Raw genomic sequence first — 24705 nt, forward strand, 5'->3', positions numbered from 1 at the left:
TTAACTAGTCTACATTCTGTTTCACCATATTCCAAACTTTTGACAATATCACCTCTATGATGCCTCAACTTGGGGACAGGTTAAATCAAACTTAATGAGGAACAAATTGTAGGTTTGCACTCCTTGATTTCTTCCTCCTTTTCTATATGGAAAAAATTCCAATTCCTTTCCCTGTTCAAGACCAGCTCTGCCCTATTTTCCATTCTTTTCCTTCCCCTACTCCCTTCTTTTCCTTTTTCCTTTTCCTTCTATTTTTCCTCCTCTCTCTCCCACCCTCCCTCCTCTCTCCCTCTCCCATTTCTTTCCCTTTCACATTTTCTTTTAAGTCAGCTGCCAAATCCTAAAAATAACCAGAAGAAGACACATATACACATGCAGCACGTTTGATATTTACCCAGGCAAAATAGTTTACAGGCTACACTGAATCCTCACATAGCAATTTGTATACCAAACTGCATGGAAACTGAACTTTTCAGAGACCCAGACAATCACAACACAACTTATTCTCACTGCTAACATTACCAGGCTTACTGAACTGATAGACCTGAAAGGAGCTCAGGGCTGATGCTCCTGCTGCTATCTGCACTCAACAATATTCCAAGAATTCTGAGAAGTCCTTCTAAATCAGGACAGAACTTGAGCAGAGTGAGAACTGAGCAGAAGGGTTGCTAGCAAATGATGGAGAGGAAAAACTACAGCAGAGAGTATGAAATAGGGAAGAAATTTTTCAGGAAGAGAAGAAAATGCAGAATAATGAAAGCAGTGCAGTATTGACTAGAACCTTGGCCAGATTTTTTTCACCTGTTGAAATTGCTACATCTAAACTGACACATTTGGAACTCTATGCCCTAATTCTCTGGACACACCCTATGTCACATCACCATCATTATGCATCAAAGCAGATGCTACAGAGCTCCTGAAGCAAAGGCACAGTCTGCTGCTCAGCAGGCCAAGCTTTAGGAAGCTAACATCAGCAGATACTGAGCTGAACTTATTCTGGAGATGGGTGTGGCTTTGGGGACATGAGGAGTATAGAGGACATGTGGGATATGGGCACACAGCAGTGGGCCAGGTATAGAATTTTAACTTTCTTTTTTTGTGCTGGGTACCTCTGCTTCAGCTTTCTTTATCCATTTTGCACATCTATTTCATCACATAATTTTCAAGAGCCTGACAGATGGGACTGACCAGACTCCTTGCTGAAATGGCTTGCCTCAAGATTAAACTTACTCCTGGAGTTTGCTTACGGATCAGTAGGCATCCTTCAGGACTGAATCCTCTCTAATTCCATCATTACAAGACCTCATCCTCAGATTTTATCTTTTTAAGAACAAAGAAGCAACACTTAGAATTTCTGTGAAACAAAAACAGTTTTCCAAGTTAAAAAAAAATAAAGCTGTATTATGCTGAAATTCAATAGAAAAGGAAGCCACTTCTTAAAGAGATGTTTTTCCCCATGTACCACAAGTTAAACCTGCAGCAACTTTTAGACAAGCAGATGGCTTCCCATTTCCTTGGAATGGTGAAGCTTTTAGAAGTTTTGTTTATAAATTTACAGAGTCAAGTTTTACATTTAAAAATGTCAACCTGCAATTTTATTTTCTGCTTGATCCACTGCTAACCTTTAGTCACCAACACAGTCCTACCAAATTTAGGCAGCTGGATTTTAGGATGAACCCGTTACACAGTAATTTTCAACTGCTCAGTTACTGGTAGAACTTGTGGTCTATGCTCTTTCACACACTTTCAAACCCTCTAGACTTCAAATACCAACATATAATAACCCCAATACTCAAAAGTTCTAAGGCATGAACTAGAGGCATCTATCCTGCAATGAAAGTGAATAAATCTTTCTAGGTTACAAAGCTTCTCTTTCCCCAAAAAGAGAAAATTAATGTATGTATTCAGAAAATGGTGCCCAAGGAAAACCAGGAAGATGCTTTTTCATTTTGAGTGCTTTAACCAAGTAAGAATCACAGTTGCAGTTCATCCCTTCTACTCCAATACTGCTTCTGCTAAAAAGCCATTTTTGCTTTCATCTTTCTTATGTTCCTACAGAACTCAAAAAGGGAATGCCCAGCTCCCCATCACCATCTCTGAGTTAGGACAGCATTTTTCCCTGAAGTACCAAGAGTGGAAACAGGCAAAACAGGAATATTCTGTGGAGTAAGGGGAATTTTCCCTGGGTTTATTTCTTGCTGATTTTTCTGAAAAAGGAACTAATCCTTCCAAGAAACATTTACATGCAGCCCCAAGCTATCCCCTTACCTTTCCTAAGACAGTGAGGCATGGCTTAGGCTCCAACTCTGGCTGTTCCAATTTCACCACTCCTACCCAGCCATATTCGTACAGGTCTTCCTCATCATTGCTATTACACAGTCCAAGTGGATGCATCTGAAACAGAATCAAAAATTAACTTTTAGCCAATCATTAGAATTCAAAACCATACAGACATATAAATAAAAATAATAATAAATAATAGATTAAAGTGTTTTTGTTTTAAGTTAACATACACCAGAAAAACTGAAAAGTAAGGCTGCATATATGAAGAAGTAAGTTTTTGAAGCATGGCATGAGTACAAAATCTTTGCAATTTTAGGTAAGCTGTCATCTTGCTTATAAAAAATCATTCAAGGCTAACAATTAAATGTGATTTTAAGTCCTTTGCTAAGATATAAAATTCTTAACTACAAAGGCTCCCCTTGGTATTAACAAACCACTTTTCCTTGCAAATCGACAGAAATAATTCAAACTGCTTGGCAGAGTCCCTTATAAAAGCTTTACACATCATTAAGATCCAGACCCCATGTTTCAGAGCCATTATCACCTTTTTTTTTTTTTAAATAATTGCACAGTATTAACAGGCTGTCATCCTTTGAAACAAGCCTGTCATGTAAGCCAAAGTAAGATACAAGAAACTTCCTAACCATTGTGAAGCATTCTCTATTGTTTTCTGAACCCAAATGATGTGGGGGGTAAGGCTATCATGAAGTGAGAAACTTCAGTCTCCTTTCAGACATTTGTGTTTCTTACTCTAGGCAACAATATGTCTTTGTTTTAACTTCAAATATTTAATCTGTTCCTTCTCCTTCCAACACTTGGTGTAGTTACTCTAATTAGAGTAGTTACTCTAATTTTGTTATGGCAAGGATACTCTTACACATCGTTTGTCTTTTCCAGATTTGCTGCCCTTCCTTAGGATAATATCTTTGTGTATAAACTAGAGTGTCACACATCTCACTTCTTATACTGTATACTGTCTTCTCCTTGTTCTCTTTTTCCTTGGATTTATCACAGACCCTTGTGTGTTTCCCAGACTTTAACATAGATTCAGAGGTCTATGCAAAAAAAAAAGTCTGTACTTCATCCAGTTTAGTCCCTTTCCTTAAATCTCAACTTTATCAAACTAGCTGAAGAAAACCAGAAACTGATACCAACACTTTGACAACTCTGCTTTCTGGTAGCTGATTATAATAGGAGGAGATTATACTGCTCAATAATTTACATATATATACCCCTCACTAATCCATGCAAAGCAGCACCATGTAATGGCCCCTAATCCTACCATCACTTCTGCATCACCAGCTTGTCGTTTTGTCCTTTTCTCCTTTTCTCCCATGTCTTGTACCCTGACTTCCATTTTGCAAGTGATACAATACATGGAGTGCTATTTATATTATCTTGTGGGGCCCTAACTTTCTGAATAACTTGGGTGATTACTGTAAAATATGGGAAACATGACAGTGAACTGACACAATACAGGGATTTTCCTACCACTTGTCATTTTTCAAGATTCATCACCAATCCATTCCAAGAATAAAAAACAAGCCACACTGTACTAGGTAGGCTCTTAATTTAGCCTTTCACCTTTTCTTTTTCCCCTAAATGAGTTACTATCACACACTGCTGAGCTGTCTACCGTCTCACATGGATGAGCAATTTAACTTAGTCCCAAACGCTTGGGGGAAGTATTATCACTGGAAGATAAACCACTCCATAAACTCAGTATCTGATGGATAAACTCTTCAGCACAGACATAAAAACAGAGGATGGAGTCAGGCAGAGTGCTCTCTCCTAAACTGCCAGGGCAGATATACCAACATAATCAACCCCACAGAGAGTCCACGGGATCCTTTAAGCAAACACAAAGCTTTAATCAATATTAAGCATCTAAAGAAACAGAGAACCATTTCCTTGATGTAATTCCCTTGACATAGGGTATATCAATTGAGCTTTGAAACCATAACCCATATCTAAGAAGTTTCTAGTTCAAAATCCTTGAAATATGCTGGGGCACTTTGCACATGCCTGAAAGGCTAAAACTGAAACCACGACTCAGGTGCTTTTATCCAAGGTTACAAAATCTGTATACATTGCTGAGGGTCTAAAATAACTTTATAAAGAGCTGCAGCAATTTTATGTGGGTTAGTGTTACAGGGCAGACAAACATTAAACCAATAGATGAAGAATACTTTGCTCTGTAACTCTATCACCTAAAAAGTCCTGATGATCAAAAGAGAAAAACTTTCACCCTTTTGCCCTTTTTTTATGTCTGCCAGGATAAGGCTTCATAGTATTACAAAATGCTGTATGAACAGCTCAGGATCTTTCTACACACAGACTAGTGTATAGAAAAGCTTTGGTCTTTTTTTCCCCAACCACAGAATAAATAACAGCTCTACCCACTTTAGTCCATAGAAAAAAGACTAAAAAAGAAGGTAGAAGGCCAAAAGAACAGAAAATTCTTTCCACTGCCACTTTCCTCAGGAATACTGTTATTCTGTACCAGCTTCCAAGTGTGAATGACCCTCTGGATCAGACTCAACAAGCACACTCTGCAGTTTTGTCCCTGGAAATCAGGATAAACCTAAAAGAGCTTCCTCTCTTCCTTTTACAAACATGTATTAAAGACACAGAAAAAACCCCAGAATCAGCACCAAGGCCAATAAGACATGGGCTTCAATGACAGAAAACTTTCTGTCCAGAAAAGCACTCCAGCACTCCAAGCCACAAGTAGTTGGTAGATTCTGCTTGGATACCACAAGCTTACATTGTAGTGATCTCTGTAGATCACAGATAAAATATACTGCAATTTTCCAAACCAGAGATATCAATTAGAAGTGCAACAAGAGCATGTGAATTTAAGAATTCAAGCCTAAAACACTGGTGTTACTTCTGATTAGGTGCCCACATGGAATGAAACACCATTCACTGGGGCTGATGGTGCTTATGACAGGACTCATCCAGGGCAAGTGTATGCCATGTTCTCATGGTTTCCTGTCACAACTCAAGTGCATTAATCACTGAATCACAGAACACAAAAAAGTAAGGCTAAATGAAAATATCTGTTAGACCCAGGGAGGATCCAGGGTGTTTCTCCATCACAGCCATCTTTTACTTTTAACACACTAAACAAAAGAGATGATGGACAACCTACAATGGCAGCAATAAAACTAATTATTTTCTCTGAGGTGGAAGATTATCAGTAGTTTCAAACTGTCACAGTAAAAAGCAAATTCAAAACACTACAGTGCACAAGCCTCTACAAAGGAGCAGGACTACTCAGCTTTTTTGTGAAGACTTGAACTCTTTATTGCTGTACAGCCTGAAACAACAGACACTCCATATAGCTTTCCCACCTGGAATGCACTTGGCATGGATTCATCTCTGTCCACATGAATTCACATTCCTTCACTAGACAGGCTTTTGAAATAAAATTTATGAGGTTTTGCAGTACTCAAAAGAAAACATAAAAAACGAGTCAACCTGAATAGGAACTCCATCATCAGGGAAAGCTTTCTCCTAAAGCAGGTGTAGCCTCTGGTAGCTGAAAGGAAGAGAGTTCCTTTCCTGGAAAGGAAGAGAGTTCCTTTCCTGGCTTACCCCAGGAGTATGGAAGCAGAGCCTGATCACTCAGTTCAGACTTCAGACACTTTTGGTCACCCAGCCCCTCAGTGTCCTGCCACCACTTCCAAGCTCTAGGTCTTGTTTCCTTCCTCCAATCCCTTTGCCCAGGGAAGCTTCTTCTAAAGGAAGGATCCAAAGTCTGAAGTTTATCAAGGCTCAAGTGAAATTAAGGCAACCAAACAATGTGTTTTAAAGGAAGCAGAAAAACCATTAGCATACCTCTGCTGGGAGATCTGTAGTAAGCATCTCCCCGTCAAACCAGATTTATTTAACACAAAAAGTGGACTGAGTGTACATGCTTTATCCAAAATGCAGTAAGTCACCAAACAGATTTTGAACAAATAACAACAACTTCATTCACCAAAAAGCACTTGAGGATGCAGTGTCTGATTCAGAAACAATCCACTATTTTGGTGCTAGACTCTCCAGAAGCTGGATGGAATAGCCATAGGGAAAAAGGGGCACACTCACAAATACAGACATATTCCTTGGAGATACAGAGAATTAGGCAACCATTAGGAGCTCAAACAGGCAAGAGATGTCAAGACTAACAAGTATATTAACAGCAAGAAGAATTGCAAACAATAAATGTCTGCTCTTGAATGGGGTTGGCACAAAGCAGTAACAAAGCAAGCAACCAACAGCTGTAAGAGGATGGAGTTAGGAATCATCCATGCAAACCTGGCATAAGGTGTCCAAGGAATCAGAGGATGCCTCCAGATGTCTAATTAGAGCTGGCTGCTGTAATTGCAACACCAAGCTCTATCATTTTTCACAGGTCATGGAGATTGGAGGAAGACCCCTGATGCTAGGAAAAGAATGCCACACTCATCTGCAAAATCCAAGAAGACAGATCTGGAAACCTATCTCCACTTACTCTTCTGTATGGGCACAGCAAGCTGTTACCAAAAACTGATTTAAGGTTCTTGACTGCAATATTCCAACCCAGCATTACTAAGACTTCACCAGAAAGAAAAGGCTCAGGCTTTAACTCCACTGTGTCATGCTGTTTGAAAAAGGCTTCAGCAGAATGTGCCATTATACATAATCCAAAACTGTACAAACAGGGGGAGGAATTTTTTAAGAACTAAAGAACAGGGTTTCTTTTAAGAAAAGTTAGGCATTGCTATTGTTTCTGCAGCCTCATGATAAAACATGAGGGTTTTTATGCTGGCTGCAGCTGGAACACAGCAGCCTTTTTGGAAAAGGTGAAAGCCAGAAGCATTTCCCCATCCCTCTGCAGCTTTGCCATGCAGAGAAGAATGTTTACTCCCCAGCACAAGTAGCAAACTCCATTAGGATATGGTTTCTTTTCCCTTTCAGGGATATTTTTTTCTGTTTTAAAGAAGTACATCCTGCAAAAAACCGAACTGCCACAAAATGTAACATGATAGGACCTGAGCATTTCAGCAGGGCGCTTTTCTTGGCTATCAGTTGTGACCATGCTGTCCAAACCAGTGGTCAGCACTGAACCCACAAGTGGCTTCCACTCAACTTTCTCTAAAGCAAGAGCATCAGGCATTCCTGAAATCCTCTCACAGTCCACTTACTCCAGGAAGTATGCCAAAAGGGATGATGAGAAATCCAGCCTATGCTGTAATTGAATGTAAAACCAGAGACACTCAGTTGAACACATCCACCATGCAGGAGAGGCCAGGCACACTCTACAATGCAGACTGGCCAGTGCTACACAAAGTCCACCAGATCCTGTGAAAAGGAGCAGGAAGTTTTGAAGAGCAGCCAAAGGAGGTTTTGTTAACTAGGGAACCAGATCTTAGCGCTGATCTAGTTCATCAGCAAACTCAATTCACCTGTGCCATGGTCCAGCTTCAAATCCCTCAGGAGAGGAGGAGAGCTGCCTGAAAGACATTCCCAGGCATCCTCCTGCTAGGACTGTCCCAGCTCAGAGAAACTGACAGCCACAGCATGTGCACAGTAACACATGTTTACAAACCTAAACTCAGCACATTTGCACCAGATTTGCTGCACAAGCAGGGATTGTACTGCCTAAGCTTTGCAGCTGAGCAATCTATTGCAACAAAGCAGCTGGACATAATTATTCCAAACACTTTGCAAAGGAAGTTCCTGGTCCATTCAAACAGAAAACTGGTGTCTCCTTCCTTTAAAACATCTCAAAAAGCAAAATTCCTATGAAAGGATGTACATACTATAGACAATTTGAAGAAAGATTTCTTCTCTCAGGAATTTAAGTGTTTTGATTACACTGAGTTCTCCCACCTACCCATAGTATTTACAGACCAAAGGAGAACCAAGTCATGTTTACAATTGTGGCTCTTTTCCTCTCTCTTTAAGACAGACCCCCAAAACACACTAATTACCAAAACTGTAGACATAATCATAACTGGCTGGGAAAAACAAGATAATCTTACATCTCATGAAAAACTGCATTTGTCCCATAGCACTCAAGCAGGGAGTAATAACTGAAAATATTAGGTCACTGCCATATAACCTCCTTGGCTTGAGTTAAAGGCTTGATATGGAGTTACCAACACTTTGCAGCTCAGTTTTCTAGCAGAAAGTAGAGCAGGAAGTATGAAGACACCCTGACAAGGACTGTACAACAGAATGGGATTTGTTCAACCTTAGGGAGTGTTTGGGGCCCAGAAAGAATGAATACAACCAATCAACAACAACAAAACCCAAACAAACAACAACAAAACCAAACAAAACACTAAACCCCAAACAAACAAGCTACCAAACCCAGCTGACGGAAGCTGTTCATATAAGGAACCCTAAAAGAAATTTCCCTCTGCATTCCCTTGCCAAAAACACAGAAGATGCACACTTAGAAAACTTGGCTGGGATGAAGATTCCAAGACTTTTAGGCAGGAATCAGAAGACAACACACACATGTGCTCATACAGAGAAGGCAGAATTTCATTTTACAAAAGCACACAGCTCTGAGACGTCTCAAAACTATTCATCTGCCAATTGACTTTTAGCAAGGAAGTTTAACAGATTGACAGATCTGATGCTGACCCAAATTTTCACAGTACCAGAAGTGACTGTTCTTTGTATGTGCACACTGATTTGAGACATCCAAACTCACTGCAGTTCATTTTTCTGACACCTGAACTGATCTAGATCCTGGCTTTCCAGGCAGTCAGTCCTTGATGTAGTAAGAGGTGACCTCTGACAAGAGAAGATATTATTTTGTGTATTTTGCAATAAGCTACTAACAAGCAGAGCTGGTTTGCTTGCATTCACATTTGTGGGGGACTTTGCTAGACAGAGAAGGGTAGGGAAGGAGAGACAGAGGAGTTAAAAATAACACAAATTATTTCTGTGGCATCATTTGGGTTAGAAAGTGAAGATCCAATTAAACAGCAGTATAAGGATATACTAATTACATCTGCAGATCACAGATACCCCCCACACCCTATTCTAATTTTGGGTGGAATGCTGCACTGAAGCATTCCAGCTGCATACACAGGTACATCCAGATTATTTTCTTCATGCTTGCTGTAAAATATCCTCAAACATATATTACTCCTGCCTTTATTCATCAATATTCCACAGCAATATCAACTACTATTTTGCTGTCCCTGCCACACTTCGATGAAGATTAATTTCATAATTGAGAAAATTTGAAAAAGGAGATGGTGAAATTTGTAGAAGTGTGTAAACACTGTTACTTACAATGCTCTGTCCTAAATAACCTCACCTGTTTACCTTTCACCATAGTGAAAATTCGATGTATTTGATCCCCTATAATACCAGACTTCTTACCCTACAGCTACTGGCCCTATAAGACCCTTATGAAGGTCAGGAAGGATATTCTCAGTATTTAGCAAAGTCTCATTGTTTGGATTTCCAGAAGCAGTCAGTGTCCATGCAAAACATCACCCAGGCACAGAGCTCTAGGGCATCCCTCGCCATCTCACAGCACAGCCTTCATTAACAAGGTGATCATATTGTCCTGTCCCCAAGAGGAAGCATTCACTGGGGTGAGAGGGAGGGAAGAGGAACAGAGAACATGCACACAGAGAAAGGCTGCACTTTACCTAAGAACAATATTGTATTTTAAAAGGGGATGGGGGAAGGGAACTAATGTGAGTAGATTGTTACAGAAGAACACAGAGTCCTTACCACAATACTAATCAAACTTCCTTTGTCCTACATACACATGCCAAGCAGGAACTCTGTATTTCTGCCAGAAACCATTTTCCATATGCATGACAACATTTTATCTATATAGAGAGGTAAAAGCCACAGAGGGGAAAAAAAAAAAAAAAAAGGTGTGAATGCAGAAAGAAATGAGGCTTAAAATGCACAACACTCCATTCCATCCCCCTTCCCCTCACGCCAACCTCTCATCTATAATCCAACACAAGAGAGACAACAGGCAAACAGCAAGAGGTCATCTTCAAAGGGCTGGTTGCCAAGGGAGGCCAGTGGAAAGAGCGAAGGCATGTCCTCATCAAAGTCCAGCAGCTGTGGGAGAGCCACAGAGGTGCAGCTTCCCCTGGGGCTGCAGTGAAATTCAGAGATGGAGGATAAAGCTGGAGCTGGCAGTATAAAGTGGGCAGCTTTGCACTTTGCTTTCGGGGGAAGCACAAAAGAGAAGGGTTAGGATATTTTAATCCTTCTCTCCGCCCATTTTTGCACTCCAGATACTTGAACTACTGTTTAAACTCATCGAGATACATCGTGTAAAATATGCTGCAGTAGGGAGAAGGCAGCAGCAAGGATCAGCTTTCTACTGAGCTCAAAATTAAAATTTTATCTCAGTGACTACGCTTAGAAGAGGGATGGAAAAGGTACAGCAGATAATGCACAGCCAGCTGTAGTTTCATTACCGCTCACAGAAAACATAAATGCCTCTTCACAGTTGGAGCCTGGGAGGCAGTCACACAATAAACACTGCCTGCAAACACTACCCAACAAAATATGTGTTATTTTCCTAGGAGAAACTGTGGAATAACAAATAACAGACTCCTAGCTACCTGCAATATTTGCATAAAAATTAGAAGGCAACATAAGAGCAATCCCAGACTCTGCCTTTCAGAATTCTCATAATTTTTTGAGGCATTTTCATTAAATATACACATGATGACCAAATGTAAAAATAAAGCCCCAAGCCCTCAAATATAGGAAAAGCAGCTGCAAATGCAAGCAGTGAAATCTAACAGATGAATTAAAATCTGAACACAGAGAAGTATCAAAATTGCTCTATTATGAACAAAAAAATTAAAAATTCAGGAAGTAATTAAAATTTTAATATTGTAGTTCTCAAAAGCCAGGAGCTACTCTATTTTAGAAAACTCATTTTTCCCTGATAGAACCAGTACTTTGTTCTGATTTTCTCTTAAGTGCCTCAATTAGCTGACAGAGCTTAAAAATACAGTTGTTGAATTATCAAGTAATGGTAGGATAGAAATAATTTCATTATATTTACCTCCCACATCATGCCCAGTATCTTCCCCAAAACAGACAAAGAAGGGAAGCAGCTGGCATCTGCTAAGGATGAACAGACACAATTCTTGAGCGTGTGTTTTGGAGCATGAAGTTTCAGTTGCTGTCAGCACAGTGGCAGCCTGAGTGCTAATTCAAATGGCACCAAAGCTACGTGGTTTGAACAAATCCTCTGGGTTGCAGTACAAAAAAGCTGTCAGCAAAAAAGGTTTTAATATTTAGAAAATTCTTGATTCCCATTAGGGAAGGAAAAGAAAGATAAAGTCAGCTTTAGTCAGCATGAAAAATAAGTTTTCTCAAGGCTGAAATGTAATAGTTCACAGCCTAAAGATCAACTCTGTTTCTCAGTTTAGTATGGGAACTGATTTTTTAATATTTACATGTACGTTCTTTCAAGATTCTATGAACCACACAATCTCTGGCCAATAGAAAAGTTCCTTCAGCCTGTGCTGCACAAGATGCTCTTTGAAGTTTTTGAATATGATGAAAACTGAACAACCTAAAACAGAACACTGATTTTGTGTCTTTCAGAGTGATGTGATGGAGACAAACAAACCCCATCTCAGAGATGTGGAGGAAGGATTTCCCAGTTCCCAGAGCCTGCAGCACGCCCTGAGGCACAGGCCCAGCAGAGGTGGGATTCCAGCAGTGCCTGCTCTCATCACTGCCCAGACCAGACTTTCCAGCACCCACTCTTCTTCTCCACACTCTCCCTCCCACACTGCATTGTTTCTAAGGAATTGTATTTACTCCTCTGTCTTGATATGAAAGCACCTGTGCTGCATACTCTGTTGAGTCTTTCCTCATTCCTCTGCCATAAAACACACAGTTCTGACCCAGTCTACTGCAAATCCCTCCACACATCTCTCCCTCAAGACATTAGAGGAAGAAAAATATTGGAATCAGCTCTGGGTATTGTGAGTCTTCATTACTTCTTTGTTATGCTGCTATTAGTTAGACTATTTAGGATACCTTCTTACCTTTGCACAGATTTCTGTGAAGCTTAACCTTTAAGATATCTAAATTTGAGGATAACTATCATATTCTTGTGTTGAATTTTGTCATAAATTACAAAGCACTATCCTGGTATCTACATTTGGACTGCAACAACCAAAAAATGTTCCAATGTGACAGTTTACAATCTGAAGGTAGCGTTCATCTTAAATCGTTTCTCCAAGTTTGCCTTTTGGTCAGATTCTTTACCTTTTATAAGCCATTCTGGACCAATACACAAACCAGTAAAGTTTACAGAAGTTCTGTTTCCAACTCCAGCTGTCACATGCCTTCTCATATCCCTGTTTCCCCACTTTGTGCTCCAAGCTTTCCTCTCCAGAACTTATCATTTGACCTTCCTTTCATCTGATAATCTAGATTACTTCAATGAATTGTACTCAATTTATGGCTTCTGCCCATGGGAAAACATTTTAAGGTGCTAGGTAACTTTTAGAAGGAAAGGACCCAAAAGGCAAAGCAGAGGTCTCCAAATCAGTACTTTTGCTTCCAAAGTGTCTCCTCTTTCTCCAGCATCAAGTTCTCGAGAAATTACTTTCACAGCACCCTTCATGCTTTGCACCTGCTTTGCACATTTTCTGGCAAAATCCAAGCATCACACCTTGTTTTATGTGCACTTCTTTGTCAGCTCAAATCAGCACAATCTCTCTGACCTATATCCTGTGGAAATAAAGTGAAGCCAAAGTCTCTTCTGTTGCTACACAAGATGAGGCTCTAGAACAGGATGTAACAAGAGAACACAATCTCCTTTACTGCAAGGTGGGATGCCCCTGCCCAGGGAGGAACTGAGTACTTTAAAAGAAGTACAGGCCAGTATGTAAATCAAATGCCAAGAGTTGTTCCTGAAAACATATTAAAGTTTAACATTTGAGTTTTTCCATAAAAGAAAAAATACCTGCTGCACTGGGTTCTCCATTTCAGGCAAAGCAATGAGTAATGCACTGTTTCGACACTTTCCATTACAAGAATTCAGCGCGCGTTGCAATCTTTGATGTTAGCAGACAGAAAGCACTCAAATCCACTGGGGAAAAAACGCCCTTCTTAAAAACTACCACCTGATGGCAGCCTGTGGCTTCGCTCCTATTGTTCCAAGTGGCAACTGGCAACCATTTTGAGTGAGATTAGCTCTACCCTGAGTCACCACTGAAGAATGCTCTGTACTAGAGAGAATGACTTGAAAATAAAAAGCTATGCTTAATTCTAACGTAGCACATTGCTGAACTAGTCTCTGCAAACTGTGAAATTCATCCTCCCTCTTTCAGGCCTAATTTGTTTTGTTCTGCACAGGAAATAACCAACTTAAATGTAACACAGGCTCCACAACTCAGTCCAGTGCACAATTGATAGCACTTGGTCAGATCAAAAGCTGACTTGATGGCCAGTTTCACTCCCTGCTCACAGCCCCTGCTTTGACATCTTGAACCAGAATCAGAACTATTCTGCAGTCAACTGATTATCACTTCTTTGCTGTTTTTCATTTATCAAAGGCACTTGCAGGAACTTAGCACTTGGTGCCTGGAGGATTCAATTAATGTTATTTAAAGTCAAATGAGCAATAATGGAAGTTTCTGGAATTCTGGAGACCCATTGCATTCCCTTTTCATTACAAGGGGTTTATTCCTGATCTAAGAGCAGGAATAAAAACTACAAAAAGTGAACGGATTTACAGAACAACAAAGCAAAACAGGTTTTCTCAGCTTTTTCTGAGAAATATTAATGTACATACTTACCATATTATAGCACCCTATGTATGAGTGGGAAAAAAACGGGTACCAGAAGTTTCCAAAGTTAAATTTTTACCATAATTAAAATCATGAGCCCAATTCAGCCGTAAATTTCAGATGCTTATGCTGTATTTCAGGAGATATCAGAAGTTCTTCCTCCTTTTCCCATCTCTTTCCAGATGATTCCCCCTTCATATTGTCACTAATCTATTGCCTCAATTCTCCTCTCTTTCTGACCAGCCCTCCACCACTCCACTCCCACCCCATGCTGCCCCCTTTTTTCTCATCCAACTCCTCCAGGCCTGGCATACAACCCATGCTAATAAATCCAGTTAAGCCTATTGGCTTGGGTGTAGTGCTGTGCATCTCCTGCTGGCACACCTCAACACTGAGGTATGCCTCTGATTGGGAAATGAATGCTGCAAACTGCACTCCAAAAACACAGCAGTGAGGGGTGAGTGAGGGCTGTCTGCAGGACATTCCCCTCACATGTCAGGAAGTTTGGACAGTGTAGGGAATGAGGTAAGATACTATGAGAAAAGAAAATACAGTGTTGTGGTTAAATGCAGCTGAATGCTTCCCAACAGATGGGATTGCTTCCTCTGCCACAGGATTCCTATGCAATGTTGGGCAAGTCAAAAGCAGCCATACAGGGTGTGACCAAAAATCCAACCAGCACAGTAACCTATCCCCAACAGTTGCTAATTCCAGAAATTCAGAGAATATGAAAAGCAGAAAAAATACAGAATGATTATGCTTGAGATAGAGCCTCTTAATTATGGTTATCAGTTATTAAGACTTCCAAAGCTGAGATTTCACCCAGAATACTGTGTTTAAGTAAGCAATGCATCTATGTTCCATGTTTTTACCTAATTCCTTTGCAATGACACACATACTTATGGCTTTTACACCATTCTACAGCAAGAAAACCTACTGTTTTTAAAATGTACTTTATTTTGCTTTACAGTTTTGTGAATTTCACTGGGAATGCTCTGATAATCATATTGCAAGGAACAACCAATAATTGTTCCTTAATCACTGTCTTGGCATCAGATTTTACTCCAAGTCTCTTGTCAACAGCCTCTTTTCCAAACTGGTAAAATTCAGTTCTCCTTCAATGAATGTCACACTGTTACATGACTCAGATGATCCATAGCTTGTGATCTATCTGCTCCATTATCTACTCTCTGCTTTCACTTTTATGATGCCCTGCACTTTTATTTGCAGCATTCAAGCTCTTGCAGCCCAGTGGTGCTCACCAAATCTTCTCCTGTGCTCTCAGATAATTTGCTCTCTTACCTTTCCTATTAATTGCAACATCCCATGAAATTTTTAGTGTAAGGATAAGGTTTTCAGAAAACACTTTATTCTTAAGAAGGAAAAGAAATCTTAGCCACAATTTTGAGAAGTTTTTTATGATGCTTCTTTGTTCTTCCTGGTGCATGCCTCCAGCTTGTATTACAATTAACCAAGATCAGCACTGATAACCTGCTGTACATACAGCTGTGACTTGGGAGAATCCCTTTAACCAAGGTCCATAAAAGGCACATTCAACCAGATATAAACAGTGGGAACACAGAAAATGTGACAGACGAAAAAATAAAAACAAAGTCAATGGAATCTCTGCTTAATCATGAAAACAAACAGGAAAGGCCAGGCACTGTGAAAAGAACAAGCACACTCACAAGCACATCTTTGCTCTCCACTGCTGGGGAGCCTCTAATTTTGTCTGTAGTATTTAAATAACACTGAATTGGTGTTCATTTTTAAAAATAAACGTAAGAGTCCATTCCATCAAGCATTTTGAGAATAGTTTATCTATCTATAGAAAGCTAATATATATCACAGTCACTGAAGGCCACATGGGAAAAATATCTGTGTCTGGAAAAGCCATGGTTAAGATGCTTCACTGACTGTCACACAACATGCAGCCTCTTTCAGGTAGCTAACACTACAGCAAAGTATTTACATCAGTCTTGAAACAGTCATTCCAGTTCAAGAAATCACAATCCCCCCAAAAATACACCCATTCAAGTAAACTTCTCTTTGTATGACGAGGCCACAGACAGAATTACTGTATTTATACCTGTAATACTCTATAAAAAGTTAGCACATTTCCTCCTAGATTAATAACCTTTTCTAGTTTCTTACACAAAAGAAAATCTGAATGAACAAATCAGACATTGTAGCTGACAGTGCTACAGCTCTGTTCCTATATATACTCCCTCAGGCTGGAGTCTGAGTAAAACCTGTTCATGATCAAACTCATCTGCTCACTATCATCATCAGCTTCCTGTTCATTCATCAGTATATGAATGGTTACAATAGGGCCATCAAGACAAAAGATGGCTTCAGAGGGAATGTCTAACAGAGGAAGAAGTTACATCAGCCTGACGCTCCTTTGTTCACAAAGCTCTGACCATTAATAGCAGCTAAAGACAAGGCAGCTGCTGCACAGAATTAGGAAGAGACAGAAAGAACAATTACTTCCTGGCAACGTTTTTTCCCCCTGTAGCTCAAAAAAAAAAAAAATCACATTGAACAGTAAGAGAATGAGAAAAATTCTAGAGATTTAGTTGTCTTTCTTTCCTCCAATCCTGTTAGTGAGCAATTTAAGTTGGTACCTGTCAGACATGCCAATAAAACTGCTGTTCTGCACCTCCTGCACTACATGCAGCAACATGGACTCCACTGCTCTTCAAAAATAAAGTGCAATGTCACTGTGTGCATGAATCCCAAAACCAAAACAGATCTTCCTTTTGTGCTCTTAAATTTAGGGTTACACATGAAGTAATGGACTGGAAAAAAAATATGAAAGAAAAACCCATCAAGGGCTCTCCTGTAGAATTTGATCCTTATGGGAAGACCTAAGCCACAAGCTGGCAGAGCCTGGAAGCATGTACTGCAGAATTCTCACCATATGCTTGCTCTAATCTTACATTCCTTCACAAATATCTGCTACTGGTTTCTGCCAGAGTCACTGGAGCAGAGGAACTTTTTTGGTTAACTCAGCATGGCAGTTGTGTTAATTCACTTGGCTGCATGAATCAAAAGGCCACAGATAACTGCTGGCAGAAGTGGCTGCACAAACTCAGTAGAGCATACAGGAAATCAGCTAAAACCTCTTTTTTTTTTTCATTCTGATCCTCACTAGAAGCAAAGAATGGGGATGCCATACTAATGGCAGAACCCATCCATTTACCCTGTTCTATGGGCAGAGAAACCTCTGCTTTATTAACTGTCCTCTACAGACTGGAACAGTCTGTCCTTCACATATCTGGGTGGGATTTCCAAAAAGAATGTATTTTAAAGCAGAAAGCCATGGTAACTGCTAGGCTTCCCATCCCAGAATTTTTCTCTAGCCTCTGTGTATGGTGAGGGGAAAGTGCCTGCAGCACTAACACAAATACATGTCAGAGCCCATCTCAAAGCTCTGTAAGATGTGCAAATTTCCTGGTGCCTGAAGGTTTGCTAAGTAGAGACCAAAATCAGACTGTTTTAGGTGTATTGAAGCACTTTCTATTAGTGTCAAGTATCAAATCACACAGATCTGTAGAAGCAGCATTGCAGAAGAGACGTGCAGAAGGATGAAGAGAAAAAGTTTTGATGCTGACCAGCAAAACTTAGAAATTTCCACATGAGGCAACACAAGAATGCCAGTATCATCCCACATATTCCACAACAAAGAGGATGAATCCCTTTTTCAGCAGGGACCTTACTGCTTGCCTTGTTAAGGTAATAAACTGATTCAGCAGACTATAAATGCAGCTTTGACCCATGAAGAAAGCATTAAACTTAACAATATAAGAAGTCACCTTTCCCTCATGATAGATTTTCAAACTTCAGAGAAGCGCAATTTTGTGTACTAATCTGAACTGCACTGCAAATGGTCTCAGACCTACAGGGGAAGGAAAGCTGGAGATTTTGCCAGCAGAAACAACCACTTTGATCTCTGGCATCCTGGAAAACATTTTGGGACTGAGATAATCCCATTAAGTCTTTATTCTAAAACAATCAATAAGTGAAACAATGCAAAATGGTGAAGCTGATTTTAAGTTTTGGAGTTAACAGCTTCCCAAAGACTTACAGAGGGACAGGTTCTGCCTCCCATGGACCTCCAGTTTTTACCAAGAGATCCAGGCAGGCTTTGCTCACCATCTAAGCAGAACAGCTTGTCCTGCCTGAGCTCCAAAGATGTGTAAAATCAATGCAATTATATTAATTGATAGGCATTGCCTTTCTGGTAGTAGTTACTCATTCAGGCTTTGAGTCATGTCTTCATGTAACTTTTGGGTATCAGACTGTGCTAGCTCAGGTCATTCCCATACACCATACAGGCACACTTTTGGGTGGAAATGCTGGACTACCATGCTCTAGTCACAATTTCACAAGGTTCCCCTTGAATTATAAAGGTGGGACCTTTATAAGCAAAATGAAGGTTCAGAAACGCTTCTGCAGCTGTAGCATATAAAGTGAGGTCTGTAACAGAGAAGGTTGAAAACTTCCTCCACCCCTGCACATCTGTTCCAGAAAAGTCCCACCTCTTCTTCCCCCTTTCCACAGATAAAGGGGGAGAACAACTGTTTCTATCCAATTCACAGCTTGTGCCTGAACAAGCCTGTGCTTCTTGACAATGGATCTGGTTTATCACTTCCCCTCCAACCCCACCTTGCCTGTGCTTAACTTCTTTTCATACAAATCCCAGCAATTTTTAACTGGCATTCTCAAAGAAAACAAAATAAGCTTCCATTTTAATAAGGACAGCAGCCCAAAAACAAGCATTCCTTCCTTTGCCATTTTCCTACTTCATTCCACATGGACACCACAAGTGAGAGAATACCACATGCAGAAGTTGTGCAAAGTAAAATAAGAAAAACTGCAAACTTTGCAGACACTTCAAAATGTTTGAGCTCCACGTTCTTCATGAAAACCTTCTATATAGTGAGGTATCCCTGCTCTATCTCTGTGGCACATGCTTCACCTCTCTAAACAAACAAGGACTGTCTTTGTGCCTTTGTTTAAATTATGGAAAAAAAAAAAAAACCAACCTGTCTCACAGGCTGTGATTACATCAGCAAGAGCATTCTCCTTTTCTCTATCAATCCTCCCTTACTCAGGCTTTGAAGAGCCTCTGTGTGCTGCTGCCACTTCCTTTGATCTTTCTATTTTATGCCCCAGGGCCAGCCCTGATAATATCTGCTTTGCCTGCACAGTTTTGGAAAAGGCAGCAGCACCCATTCCTGTCCAAGAGCAGCTTTGTGAACACTCTGAAGAGGCATGTGTGCCCTGTGATCCTGGAGCAGCAGGCACACAGCACACACAGCCACTGCACCAACATGTGGGCAGCCTGCCTGTGCCCTCCTGCCAGCGCCTGTAGCTTGCTCCTCTTAAAGAATAGATGACCCTGACAACTTAGGGTTAGTCTTTCAGCTGGGCAAAGCAACTGCAGAAACCCTAGAGGAAAATGCTGCCTGTTTTAGCAACTGAATTCTTGACACTTTTTTTGTTCAAAGATTAAAAAAAGGCAGAGGTAGAAAGCTAAAGACTGAGTGGCAGAGCAGTAGGGAAAGAAACACAGAGATCCTACCAAGAGCCAAGTGTCTGATTCTGAAACAGTAAAGAGGAAAGGACACTGTCATTATTATTATTATAAATAACTGTAACTGGAAATTTGGAGATCTGACCTGCAGCACTACCATCACAGTCTCTTCCACACATATTTAAATGTTACCCCTCATTAGTTGCTGGGGAAATTGCTTTTGATTGTCCCTTTAATGGCATTGCTAGAAGGAAATTTGTTTTCTTCAGTTTCATGTAATGGCATCTCCCAAAAAAAATGCATGACAAGAGATTATTAATCCAAGAGACAGTGTTGCCCTAGAAAACCAGGGAGCAACTTCAGTCTGTCTAGTTCCACTGCTGGTCCTGGAAGGAGACACGACGTGTGTCAGAGCCAGTGTGCAGCAGGTTTTGCCCATGGCAAGGTTTGCTCTCCAGAAGTGCCCCCAGCAGTGCCATGCACAGCTCTGAGAGCAGAGGATCCACAGCTCCCACTGCACAGTGCCACCATGCACAGCTCTGAGAGCAGAGGATCCACAGCTCCCACTGCACAGTGCCACCATGCACAGCTCTGAGAGCAGAGGATCCACAGCTCCCACTGCACAGTGCCACCATGCACAGCTCTGACAGCAAAGGATCCACAGCTCCCCACTGCACAGTGCCATGCACAGCTCTGACAGCAGAGGATCCACAGCTCCCCACTGCACAGTGCTATTCACCCATGGCTGTTCTTGCAAACATCATGGCTCAGTTTCCTCCATGTGGGGCAAGTGCCACTGCTGTCATTCTCCTGTCAGCTCTACACTGAGAGCTCAGCTCAGCTGAGGTGGAACATCAGGCCTGAGATTTTACAGGCTCTGGCCAACTTTGGAAAGCTCTTTCCAGACAAGAGTTTGACATGTTTTACACCACTCAGCAGAAGTGAATCCTTCTCATCCCAGCCAGCAGCAGGGTGCACTTCACTACCAGATCACATCAGAAGCAGTGAAGGAACTTCCAACAGGAGCCCTGCATTTCTCACACCTTTATGGGAAAGGATATTTTTAATCTGTATTTCTTGCAATGCGTCCTAATCCAAAAATGTGTAAGAACTAGATAGCATCTGAAGAATTTCAGAAAGCAAGCCATCACACAGAGACAGTGATGGCAAGACTGAAAGAAAGCCTGACCTTCTCTGCCATCTCACCCTGCAGTTGCAGGCAGCTGCCTGCTCCAAGCTAAGCCCACTGCAAACTGCTACAACCCCATTCCAGGTTTTACCCTCAGCCGCTCCTCCTAGCACTTCAAAGGAAAAGTATTTTTGTACAGCCCAGCAAGGAGTGTAAACTGTTCAGCTGCTTCCAAAGCAAGATTATTTAACTCTTAAGTACCCAATATCCCTGCCCTCAGCAAGGGATTTCTGTGTAAAGGAAAAAAAAAAATTTACCAGGAGCCTAAACGTTAAGTCTGATGTGTTCATGACTTAACTAAAAAGTGACATGCCAATAGTCACCTTCTCATTTCCCTTTCCTCTTGTTTTGGAGGTGAGAAAGAGGTCAGAAAAATTAGGACTCATAAAATCAATCTGTGAGTGCCACAGAATCACAGAATGGCTTGGCTTGGAAGGGAATTTAAAGCTCATCTGATTCCAATCTGCCATGGTTGGGACACTTTCCACTAGACCAGGTTGTTCCAAGCCCCATCCAGCCTGGATGGGGCATCCACAGCTTCTCTGGGCACCCTGTGCCAGTGCCTCACCATCCTCAAAGTAAAGATTTTTTCCTCATATCACACAGATACTTTCCATAACATGTTATGAATTTGTTTAAACAGCTAGAAGACATCATTTCTCTTCAGTAATGTCAAGTCAGCTATAACTATCTAAATACCTTCTGAAGCCAGGCCAAAGGATCCCACAAATCCAACAAACTCCAATAAACTAAATGCTTCCCTTGGCCTCCCACCCATTCTCTCAGTAGTGACAAGCTGGAGCACAGGCTTCCTAACAAATGAAACCTCAAATAAGTCTTTGCAGAAAATATGAAAATAGCCTGGCTGTCTTTATGCTGAGAGACAACTATAAAGGTAGACGCTCGATGTTCTGGTCTTAAAATAAAAATGGGACCAATTTAATTACTTTTGTTCCAAAGATCCTCATGAAGTTGGAGTTTCCAGACTCAGCAGTTATTTCCCTAACACTTGGAGCACACAATGAATGGGCCACTGCCCACCACTCCCCTCCTGTTCCCTGGGGTCCCAATTTTGCTTCAGGCCCAGATGGCTCACAACTGTACACACTTATAACCCACCTTCCACCAGCACACAGATCCAGGGGAAGGCACTCATCTTTACATTAACAGAAGATGGGTGAACTTTGATCTCAAACAAGCCACTTCATTTTGTCTGCCATCAGCATATATACTCAAGCATATGTACTCATATATTTCAGTTACAGAATCTGCAAAAACCAGTGGGATTTACTGTATCCAAACTTCTTTTTGCTTGGTTATTAAACAACAGAGGTTGCCTACTAATTAAAAACAAGACTCTTGCGTACAGTGAGGCTGTCCATGCCATTTTTCTAATAATGTTTTTATTCTATACTTTATTTTTTATATTGCAGCTTGTCTGACTTGTATTTGTACAAGGCTACACAAACTTCAGCTGCATCTTCTTTACTAAGGCACATCTGTATGTTAAAGATTCCTAACAGTTTTTCTCCTAAAACTGTTAGGAATCTTTAACATCCAACCCATGAGATACCACTTCCAACCTCTCTGTGGTTTCAAAACTATAGTTTCAAAGTTAAGAACAGTCAGAACTGAAGAAAACCTCTAAAATTATGATTTACTGTGAGCATTTAATGTGATAAAATTGTTAATTTCATGATCATATTTTTCTACAAGACCTGTCTCAGTATACAAGCTGGAAAAACAGAGCAAGGGTTAAAAAATCAGAGACATATTAAGGAGCATCATATGTAAGAAATTCTCTCTTTTCCTAAAAAGTTCCTATAAGAACTTATTTGAATGCAAGTTGAAAAGTTACCTGTCAAATGATTCTGTGCAAACCTGAAACTGGCTAAAAAACATTCCCAATATATAGGATTCATATGGCTGCCTGAACAGTTCCTTCACTGAACATCTCTACAAACATGGCTAAGAAACTCACACCAGAATAGACAGAAATAACAGCCAGTTCTACATTATTCAGGTTTCTGAATTCCCACTCAAAATATTCAATGTTCTAGGTGCTGCTTTACTTCACTACTACTGGTTAATATTTGCAACAGCTGCATCGCTCACTCAGCAGCAGAGCCTGAGGAGTCAACACAAACTCTACACAGGAGACCCAAAATTTCAATTATTTTTTCCAAAGACTATGGAAACAGCTTGGGCAAATCACAACAGCAGCTTCCCAGACAGATAAACCAGAGAGAACTCAGTTGAGCTGTACCATGAAAACACAGCTGTGGCTGTTTGCAAAACTTTGCTGCTGCATTTGACAGCTACCAGGGCAAGTGTGTCCCAGGGAATTTCAGTGTCATGCAGCAGTGCCTGTGCCTGAATGTCCAACACAGTGCTCAAGGATGATTGCCATGCCCAGCTCTTCCCAGTGCTTAACTGGAAGACTGGATAGAATCCAAAATATTTGATAACAGATCACTATTACCTGGAAGAAGTATTAACTTTATATTAACATTTTTGCACAAGTGATTGATGCGAGGGGATGCGTCAAGCCTGCAAGAGCCATTAAATCATATTCTAAAAGTTAAATGAATGTTCTAATATTTATTTGAGGGGAAAAAAAAGCTCTGCCTCTCTCATTTTCAGTCTAGAGACTTCTTCAATCAATGCAGCTTAAAATCTCACACTACAATTTCAAAAACTTGATTTGGCTTTGGGTAGGTAGGCTGGGCAAAGGGGGCTGGCAAACACTTCTTATCACAAAATGTACTAAAAAATGAAGTTGATGATAAATTTTCAGGATTCTGCTATATGGACTACAAAAGCAGTATATTACCTACCAGACTAGCCCACTGATGCAACTATTGCATGACCATCTTTTGGGCAATATTAGACCAAAAAAAAAGTAAATCCTGCTGGAACTTTGAGATGTGTCTGAATAGCCAACTTTTGGATCTGCTTATTTGCACTTTAATTCTCTCTGTCAGATCCCTAATTTTGACCCTAAGAAGGGCACTGAAGTGATTTCCAGAGCACTACTAATTAGCTTTCTTCAGGAAAGGTAAAAGGTCTCTTGAGATAATAAATACCAACCCTAGTTCTCTGCCTGCAACCCACCTGTAAGTAATTTCATCATGAAATATCAGAACATGACAGAAATAGTGCCACCTATAAAATTGTCCTGAAGGATAACCATGTCTCAGCACCAGTGATTATTTTAACAGACTCTGCAGGGCTGGGTTGGGAATTCCAAGATTCTACACCACCTTGGCATTTCCCTTTAGTGTCTCTGAGACTTGGTCCATGTCAAGGGACCAGAGATAAGACATATTAAAAATGCATCACATGTAAGAATTCTCTCTTTTCCTAATGTAATTCTCTTTTACTACACTTTTGTGGCTAGATACAACAAAGAGCTTTTATCAAATACTTCCAACTGCAGGACTAAACCAATCACATTTCAAAACAAACCAAAGCTTCCTTCTCTACCCTCAAAGATAGATGAGAAGAGAAATTCAGCTACACAAAGACTAACTCTGAATTAGTTAGAGGGTATTATAATTTTTTCCTGTCTTAATTGTTGGAGAAGAGTGGGGTTGAAACATTAGGATTGTGAACTTTCATAAATTCTCTTGCAAATCATTTTCACCTTGAAGTTCAGAAACAGTTCTGTGTTTCCCTGGTAGTGCCCTGAGAATTCACACAGGAACTAAAAGGAGAAAGTGAGGATTCAAAGGCAAGAAAAAGGCACCAAGAAAGAAATCAGAGGTCAAATCTAGCATTTTCCTCCCTTGCTCATCCACCCAGATTTAACATCAGTCACTGCTTGTCCATCAGGGTTCCTGTGACCATGCTGCCAGCCCCAGAAACAATCTCAGGCTGTAACCAGCACCTGAGCCCTT

The 24705-nt window shown here is 40.6% G+C and overlaps 1 protein-coding gene across 1 annotated transcript in view; it reads right to left on the bottom strand.

The window, feature by feature from the left end:
* ZNRF3 (zinc and ring finger 3) overlaps positions 1-24705 on the bottom strand; it is a 64812-nt gene that overhangs the window by 27860 nt on the left and 12247 nt on the right. Inside the window, exon 2 of the mRNA XM_084217020.1 lies at positions 2269-2394. Coding sequence (XP_084073146.1) covers positions 2269-2394 — 126 coding nt within the window. The remainder of the gene's footprint in view (positions 1-2268; positions 2395-24705) is intronic.

This window comes from Fringilla coelebs, assembly GCF_963513975.1.
Source record: "Fringilla coelebs genome assembly, chromosome: 17".
Classification (NCBI taxonomy): domain Eukaryota; kingdom Metazoa; phylum Chordata; class Aves; order Passeriformes; family Fringillidae; genus Fringilla; species Fringilla coelebs.